We start from the raw sequence: 8,752 nt of genomic DNA, 5'->3' as shown, positions 1-8,752 counted from the left end.
ATTAATGACACTCCTCATGGTCTATTCAACTACTTTGGGTAAACCCTTGCCCAGAGTCAGTTGGTGGTGGGCCAGAGAGGGGGCTCCTCGGTCCTGTCCTAACAATGTCGTCCCCTCCGGAGGAGCGGCAACTCACTCCCCAACTGAAAAAAACAGATTTGGAGTTCAGTTCGTGGGGAAATGTGTCAAGCGTACAAACCCAGGCGCGGGTAGTGGGCAGGAGGGAAGCGCCCTCCTGCAGCACGCGAGGTTGGCCGCAGAGGTTTCCAGAGCGCTGTTGCGAGCGCACGGGAGCCGCAGTTGTCCCCCCAGAGGCCGGTCCCCGGCGCGCTGTGGGCGGAGCAGCAGGTCCCGCCTCCAGCCCTTTTATAAGGGGAGCGCAGGCGGCGCCAGCTTAGGTGTGAGCAGCTGCCCGAGTTGGTAGCTGGGCGACGAGGAGCTGGGCGCGGATTCACTGAGACACCGAGACCCTCAGAGGAGGTGAGAGAGCCAGGGCAGGCAAGAGCGAATCCCGGGCTGCGGCTCTGAGCTGAGCCGAGCGTGTGCGCGTGTGTGTCCGCGCACCTCCGTGGGTGTATGTCCGCAGCGGCGTGTGTGTACTGTGTTCACAGGTGAATGGCGTGCGTGCGTCCGTGCTTGGGGCTCGGTTTTGCGCACACCCGAGTCTATATGTGCGCGTGGGACAGGGGCCGGGATGTGTCGGAGATTCCGGGCGGGGAGAGGGAGCACTAATTTCAGAGATCCCCGCTACGCTCCCTCCGTTTGAAGCTCAGCTGGGGCGAGGGACGGCGTGGACCGGGCGGAGGGTGAGCTCGGGGCCCCAGGCTTGGTGCGCTTGCGGCGTGGGGATGAAGCCCTGTCCGCGAAGGGGTCCGGCAGGGGTGGGGAAAGCCGAGCAGGTTCATCTGGGATCCGCTCCCGGGCGGCTCTCGGATCCAATCGGTGCCATCCCGGCCCAGAACCGAGGTCTCGGTCCCCAACGCTGCCGTGTCTGCCAATAGGCTGGGCGCTGAGGTCAGCGCGGGCTGTGTCTCCGGCCCTTGGGAACGTGTCGGGACACGTCCCTTAAGGGCTAGCAAGGAGGTGACTCACGGTGACAAGAAGACCCCAGGGAACGGGGCCGGGTAAGGTCAGATCCCCGCCAGGGCTGGGAGACGGCTGCTCCCCCAGAAGTCCCCTTCCCTGCCTCTCCACGGTCTCTGTCCCCCCATCAGCACAGTGACCTATTTGGCTGGCACAGAGTGTTCCCAGGGAAGCCGGGACACCAGGAGGTCCAGGACCGGGTGTCCGGTCCCCGCCCCGCGGCGCGCCCTCGAGGACCCGGAGCCGCGGCCCGGCGCTGAGTGGGCTTGCGCCAGCCAGTCAGTTAGGGAAGCGCAGAAACCGGACCTACCTCTCTCCCACCGCTGCCGGGAGAACCCCGGCCCAGCCTGCCCTTGGGTCGGACGGACGGATTCAGGGGCGGGGGCCGAGCCCTGCTCTGCGGGGCGGCGGGGCACACAGCCCCCGCCAAGGGAGGAAGGGGGTAAGGGGTCGTGTCTTTGAGGGATGGGGCTTCGGGGTGCGACGCCGCTCCGGACCTCCGTCGCCTGCATTCGGGGGCTCCGGGCGCCCCCAACCTAGTCCAGAATTCCCTCTCCGAGGGCGACACGGCTGAGCAGGAGGGCGAGTCGCCCTTCGGGCGCCGCCGCCCAGCGCGGACCACGGTGCGTCCGCCTTGTCTGCCTTGTCAGGGGCCCCCGGGGGACACGCGCCCTCCCCGTGGGGACGAGAATCTTGGAACTGGTTTGGTACTTTAGGGCGCCCAGGCAGCTCCCTCCTTCCTTCCCTTCCTCCACGTTGCGTTTCGGGGAGGACTTAAGAGCGGTTTTGTTTTCGTTGCTCCCGTCTATTTTTATTTTCCAGGGATCTGACTCATCCCCTGCTTTGGGCGTGGAGATAAGGTGGAGGGACCAGATCTCGGCGCGCCTGTGCTTGCGGTGTGTGTGTGTGTGCGCGCGCGCGCGTGTGTGTCACAAGAGACGGCGCGAGAGCGCGCGGTTTCCCAACACTGGCGGGGGTTTTGGAAGCCTAGCTGGCTCAGCGTGACGTGTTCGCGGCTCCCGCTCCCCCTCCCGCTCCCCCTCCTCACCCTGGGGTGACGTGCAGCCGGAGTGGAAGCGAAGTTTTGGCGGGCTGGGAGCTCTTTGCAGGAAACTGACTCATCACAACTCCCTGCCGCTGTCCCAGGCTCTGCCCACGCACCTCCCGTCCCGCGCGTGATTTCCTGTAGACCAGCGCCCCCTTCTGGCCCCAGCGCTAATAGCAAACACGCCTTCCCGCGGAAGGAGGCTTCACCCGCCTTTGCTTCCCGCCGCTATTCCAGTGCTGATCTGAGGTCGCTCCCCCGCCTCTTAAAAAGAGTACCCTATTGGTTCAGCAGTGTTTACTGAGAGCTTAACATTTATTTGAGTATGAAAATATGGTTGAAGTCGAAGGCAGGAAGGCCAACAAAGGAAGCTATTCTCAGTTACTTGTTTGTAAAACAAGGGTTTTTGTTTGTTTTCTCTGAGGTGCGAGTTATAATAATGGGCATGAGAGAAGATTTTGGTGGGGAGCCTATGAGAGCCGTAAGGGAAGGGGTAGCAGAAGTAGAGAGGGTCCCTGCCTGGATTCTGGTCCCATCTTCAGCTCCTAGAAGCTAGAGAATATCCAGCTCCCTGATAAAGCCCTAGGTGGGCTTCTCCTCCATGTACCAATGAAGAACTGAGATCCGTAGTGTCTATTCAGGACATTCTGTGTGTGCCCTCTTGGCTGGCACCCCAAACATGCCCATCTGGAGAGCTGTCAAACATTTGAATTTAATTGGTCTGGGGAAGGAGGGGCCTGTCAGTCTACATTTTGAAAAAGCTCAAGTGGCTCTCTGGTTAAGAAACCTCAAAATTAGAGAGGGAGTAGGGTTCAACACCAGAGCACAGAACCCAGGGCATTCAGGCCTGGGTTCAAATCCTGGCTGTGCCACTTGTGAGCAGTGTGACCTTGGGAAAGTTACTTAACTTCTCTGAACCTTGGTTACCTCTTCGGTAAAAGAGCTAATGTACTCACTTTTTCAGAAAATATTTGTAAACTTCTTAGAACAGGCCTTGGCACATAAAATATAAAAATAAATCTCAATCCTTGCCCTGAAGAGAGTGAGCAAAGGTTATTTGTGGGCTTTGCCCACTGCACTATGTTACCCCTCTCTATGTGGCAGTGGCCCTTGATCCTTTTAACTGTGTGGTTTTGGGGCAAGTCTCATAACTCCTGCCCTTTTAACTTGATCTGAGGTCACCTAGTGCCTCCCCTCCCCTATCAGCTGAGACATTGCGTTGTGGGCTCCACTCACTGTGAGAGGTGGAGTGTGGAGGGGTAGGTGTGGTGTGGGTTCAGGGCTTCCTGTCCCAGGAGGTCACTCAGCAGAGCTTTCACCCTCAGAGCCTGCAAAGCAGGACTTGTCCCCAGAAAACCCAGTCCCTGTCAAGGTCGTGCAGGAGCTAATCCTGGAGTCAGGCCGGAGCAGGGCAGGAAGGTGCCAGCACTCCCTCACGGGCAAACCCATCCTTAGTTTTCCCTCTCCTGAAGTGGGAGGAGAGGAACCAGGTAGACGGGTGCCTTTAATTTTCTTTGCCTGAAAAATGGGTTCTTTGGATGCAGGCAAAATGGGGCAGGGGCTTTCATGTTGTCTAGACTTCAGGTCACCTCATATGCCTGGCAGGATGTGGCTCAGCCTGGGAGAAGTCATCTCCCTGCCCTGCCCTGCCTAGCTGCTCCTCACCCCCAGGCTGCCTGCATGATGACATCCTTGGGAAAGGCCCTCAGCGCACAACACCTGTCAGCTGCTGTCTGAAGGAGGCAGTGGCCCAGGTGGAGTGATGGGGAGGAGCTCAGGCAGAACTAAAGGCAGAGAGAAATAATAATAATATTTTCCAAGTGCTTCTATATACTAGGTACTGCTCTAAGCACATTATCTACATTAACTCAGTTAATCCTCACATCTGTCCTCTGAAACATTCACTATTGCTGTCTCTATTTTATAGATGAGGAAAATAGAGCCCAGAGAAGTTAAGCCACTTGTCCAGGTTCACCCAGCAGAGCCTGGATTCCAACCCAGGTGGCCTTGTTCCAGAGCCCTCACTTTTAACCACCAAGATACAGCCTCCCAACTCTGTTCCATCTGCCTTGCCTGGAGGGACCCACGGATCAACTGCTTGAGCATGCTTCTACAGCCCTGCTTTAGACTTGCATGCAGTCCCATTTTACAGATGAGGAAATTGAGGCCGAAAGACATTAAGTGACTTTTTTAAAGTTGAGATAGTAAGTGGCAGAGCTAGGACTAGGTGTTTTTATTTTTATTTATTTATTTTTTTTTTTAGAAGATGTTGGGGGTAGGAGTTTATTAATTAATTTATTTATCTTTGCTGTGTTGGGTCTTCGTTTCTGTGCGAGGGCTTTCTCTAGTTGTGGCAAGCGGGGCCACTCTTCATCACGGTGCGCGGGCCTCTCACTGTCGCGGCCTCTCCTGTTGCGGAGGACAGGCTCCAGACGCGCAGGCTCAGTAGTTGTGGCTCACAGGCTTAGTTGCTCCGCAGCATGTGGGATCCTCTCAGACCAGGGCTCGAACCTGTGTCCCCTGCATTAGCAGGCAGATTCTCAACCACTGCGCCACCAGGGAAGCCCTAGAACCCAGGTGTTTTTTACCCCAAAGTCCAGGGTGGTTTTAAGTAGCTGAGCAGGATTACTCCACATGAGCATCTAGATGGAGGGTTTCAGGAGGCTCGAGGAGCTGTCCACTTACTTGGGAATTGACCTCCTGGCCAGGTCTGGGGTTAGAAAACTGCTGGACTCTGGCAATTCACACAGACTTGGGGTATTCACACCCATGAGGGACACCTCAGGGAGGAAAACAAATTGATTTTACCTGATAATACCTGGTGGTAAACAGGACCCTGATCCCTGCTATTGCAATAAACCTGCCTTTGTTGACATACATAAACTTGCCCTTCAACTGCCCACTTCCCCAGTGACCTTGGGGTGCCAGGCTGGCTGAGCTCTGCCCCAACCCTGTGTGTGTTGCTGGGGTGTTGGGAGAGCCTGTGGGAGGGAAGTGGGGGAAAATTAGCTGGAAGGAACCAGAGTGATTGTCTCACCTCACGTTCTAGTAAGAAGACCTCGCCTGAGGTTACAGAGTGAAGCACGGCCGGGTAAGGGAGGGTCTGATTCCTCCGGTGACCAGGGTCTTACTTGTGTTCCAGCTGCAGGCACCATGTCAGAGCCATCCAGGGATGCCCATCAGATCCCACGCGGCAGCAAGGCGTGCCGCCGCCTCTTTGGCCCGGTGGACAGTGAGCAGCTGCGCCGGGACTGCGACGCCCTGATGGCCAGCTGCGTGCAGGAGGCCCGAGAGCGATGGAACTTCGACTTTGTCACGGAGACACCTCTGGAGGGTGACTTCGCCTGGGAGCGCATGAGGGGCCTTGGCCTGCCCAAGCTCTACCTGCCTGCAGGGCCCCGGGGGACCCGGGACGACCTGGGAGGGGGCAAGTGGCCGAGCACCTCATCTGCCCTGCTGCAGGGGACATCTCAGGAGGACCACGTGGACCTGTCACTGTCCTGCACCCTCGTGCCTCGCTCCCCAGAGCGGCCTGAGGGGTCCCCGGGAGGGCCGGGCACCTCCCAGGGACGAAAACGGCGACAGACCAGCATGACAGGTGAGGACAAGTGCAGAGAAGTGCAAGGGATCAAGACTCCCAGAATTCATGGTGCAAGGGCTGAACTATCTGACCCAGCTTCCTCATACCTCAGAGTGGGAAACAGGCCCAGAGAGGAGAAGTAACTTGCCTGAGGTCACACAGCTAGCCTGCTGCCAAGAACAACCAGCTAACATTTATTTGGAACATTGATTATATGCCAAGCCCTTTGCTAAGTTTCTAGATTTCTTTCAGTCCTTATAGCAATCCTATACCATAAGACATTCTTGCCATCCTTCTGTAGGCAAAGAAACAAGGCCCAGAGAGGTAGAATGATTTGCCTAAGGTCCCGCAATGAATTTGCAGTGGAGAGAAAGCTAATGAGAATTTCCTGGCTGTCCTATTCAAACTTAACTCCCCTTCCCCAACACACATACACACCTCCAGCCCCCCTTCCCTGCCTATTTTTCTCTTTTTGGCACTTTTTAAACTATCAACAGCTACTTCCTTATCTTGATATTGTCCATCTCCCCAACTAGGATATTGTCTCCACAAGAAAGGAATCTGTGGCTCTGTTGTTCATTGCTGAATCGTCAGCACCTAGGATGGTATCTGACACATAGCAGGTGCTTGAGGAAAACTGAATGAATGATACTGACATTTGAACACTAAGTATGCCAGGCCTTCGACCAAAGTCTTTTTTTTTTTTTTAATTTTTTACTTTAAAATGTTATTATTATTACTGTTATTATTATTTTTTGGCTTCACAATGCACGGCTTGCAGGATCTTAGTTCACTGACCAAGGATTGGACCTGGGCCCTTGGCAGTGAAAGCGTGGAGTCCTAACCACTGGACCGCCAGGGAATTCCCCATCAACCAAAGTCTTTTAGAGAGCATTTCATTTAATCCTCAGAGCACCATACCAGTGTTATCCTCATTTTATAGGTGAGGAAAATGAGGCTTGGAGAGATGCAGCCAAGAATCCCACAGCTAATTTGCAGCTGGGTCAGAACTAACAATACTGATAATGATAATAATAATAATAATAATAGCTAACTTTATACAGCCCAGGCATTGTGCAGAACACTTTTCATAGATTATCTAATGCAATCCCCAGAGCAGTGCTCTCCGATAGAACTCTGTAAAGATGCAAATGTCCAGTGCCGCTGGCCACACATGGCCGCCAAGTACTTGACATCTGGCTAGTGTGACCGAGGAATTGAATTTTTCATTTTGTTTAACGTTAGTTAATTTAAATAACCACATAGGATTAGTGGCTACTGTATAGGGCAGCTTGGCTTACAGCCGGCCCATGGGCATAAGTCCTATTATTAATCACATCTGTGAAGCGTGGTGGGATGCTCTGGAAATGCTCCTTTGGGAGATGGGCCAGAAGTTGCCAGAGTTCTTCCCTGTACTTGGCAGTGTGTCCCGCTGGCCCTGGGGAGGGGTCCCTGGCCCCTCTGCAGTTTGTGTTGGATGGGTGGTTCTGCTGGGCCCTCTTCCTCCTGGCCTGGCTGACTTCTGTTCTCTCTCCTCAGATTTCTATCATTCTAAACGCCGGCTGATCAGCTCCAAGAGGAAGCCCTAACCCAGCCGCTGGAAGCTAGGTCATCCTGGAAACAAGGAGGCCACTGTAGGCCTCTTCTACATCTTTTGCCTGATTCCTTCAGTTTGTGTGTCTTAATTATTATTTGTGTTTTAATTTAAACTCCTCCTCATGTATATACCCTGCTTGCCCCCACCCTCCTCATACCCCCAGCCTCTGGCATTAGAATTATTTAAAAAAAAATTAGGTAGCAGAAAAATAGGCTTATTAGAGTGCTAGGTATTTTTATTATGTGAACTATTATTTAAGCCCTCCTCACCCTTTGCTGTCCATTTCCTCTCTCCCTGAGGTACGGTGAGGCTGGCACGACCCTCACCCGCTGGGTGGTACTCTCTGGAGGTACCTGGCTCCCTCCCCTCACCCTCTGATGGGTATTACAAAATTCTGTCCCTTTCCCGCATTCTCAGACCTGAATTCCTTGTAATTTGAGAAGTGAACAGATAGCACTTTGAAGGGGACCCAACAGAGTGGGGGGCATCATCGAAACTTTGAGGTCCCCTCACTCCCCTCTAAGGTTGGGCAGGGTGACCTTGAAGTGGGCACAGCCTGGAACAGGGCTGGGGATTTGATACCCTCGTGGCCCTTGATAACCCCTTCAGTCCCGTGAAGGCGTGGGGAAGGTCGGGTCCCGTAGCAGACCACCCCACCTCCCCTCCACCCATGGGGCAGCCGGCCTCAGTGTTTGGCTTCGCCTTCCCCTGCACTTTTCTAGGGGCCCCAGAGGCCCCTCTTTCCCAGCTGGGCTCTCAGTCCCTCTCTGCTCCTCTCCCTTCCTCCATGTCCTTTCCCTTTTGTACCTTCTCAGCCCTGGGTGGCAACTCCGGGGTGCCTGTCCCCCCAACTCAGTGGACTGGAAGGGGAAGGGGCATGCTAGAAGTAGGGTTCCCCAGTTCTACCTCAGGCAGCTCAAGCAGTGACCACCCCCTCCTCTTAGCTCTTGGGGTGGTGGTCCTGGATGGTCAGACAGGCCTCCTTGAATGGGGATCTCTCTATGTGAGGGGTATGTGGGTGAGAAGCAGGAGGGAGATTGTGACGCCAGCCCCTGGAACTCATCCAAGGACGTTTTCCATTTGCCCCACCCCTCCCCCATTTCATTGCACTTTGAATAGCAACTGAACAAGGAGTTAGGCGTTTTATGATGGCGGGAGTAGAGGCTATGGATAGGGCTCACTAAGTGGGTGGATATGGGCCCGGGAGCTGTGAATTGTTGTCTTTCCTGGCACTGAACCACTTGGTGGCTCTGACCCCAGACACCTTCCAGCTCCTGTAACATCCTGGCCTGGACTGTTTTCTCCTGGCTCCCGTATGTCCTGGTTCTTCTGTCTCCACCTAGACTGTAAACCTCTCAAGGGCAGAGAATAAGTCCTGTACTGCCCTGTGTCCTTCAAAGCCCCTCCCACAGTGCTGGATATACAGTAGGTGCTCAATAAATATTTC

The 8,752-nt window shown here is 54.7% G+C and overlaps 1 protein-coding gene across 2 annotated transcripts; it reads left to right on the top strand.

Moving 5' to 3' along the window:
- Positions 1-409: 409 nt before the first annotated feature.
- On the top strand, positions 410-8,752 carry CDKN1A (cyclin dependent kinase inhibitor 1A). Of its 2 annotated transcripts, XM_029241657.1 has the most exons (3): positions 410-480; positions 5,271-5,726; positions 7,248-8,752. In XM_029241657.1, the coding sequence occupies exons 2-3, from the start codon at positions 5,282-5,284 to the stop codon at positions 7,295-7,297; spliced, it is 495 nt and encodes a 164-aa protein (XP_029097490.1). In that variant the 5' UTR covers positions 410-480; positions 5,271-5,281; the 3' UTR covers positions 7,298-8,752. The 2 variants fall into 2 exon arrangements, with proteins under 2 accessions (XP_029097490.1, XP_029097489.1); XM_029241656.1 differs by lacking the exon at positions 7,248-8,752 and having other exon boundaries at positions 5,271-6,516.

The sequence above is a fragment of the Monodon monoceros genome, unplaced genomic scaffold (genome assembly GCF_005190385.1).
Source record: "Monodon monoceros isolate NGI ecotype Baffin Bay Population unplaced genomic scaffold, NGI_Narwhal_1 Super_Scaffold_3, whole genome shotgun sequence".
Taxonomy (NCBI): Eukaryota; Metazoa; Chordata; class Mammalia; order Artiodactyla; family Monodontidae; genus Monodon; species Monodon monoceros.
The sequence above is the reverse complement of the archived record's forward strand: the minus strand, read 5'-3'. Positions and strand labels throughout refer to the sequence as shown.

Bases quoted from the DNA above. Each gene is read 5' to 3' on its own strand.
- CDKN1A (XM_029241656.1), top strand. From the start codon at position 5,282: ATGTCAGAGCCATCCAGGGATGCCCATCAGATCCCACGCGGCAGCAAG.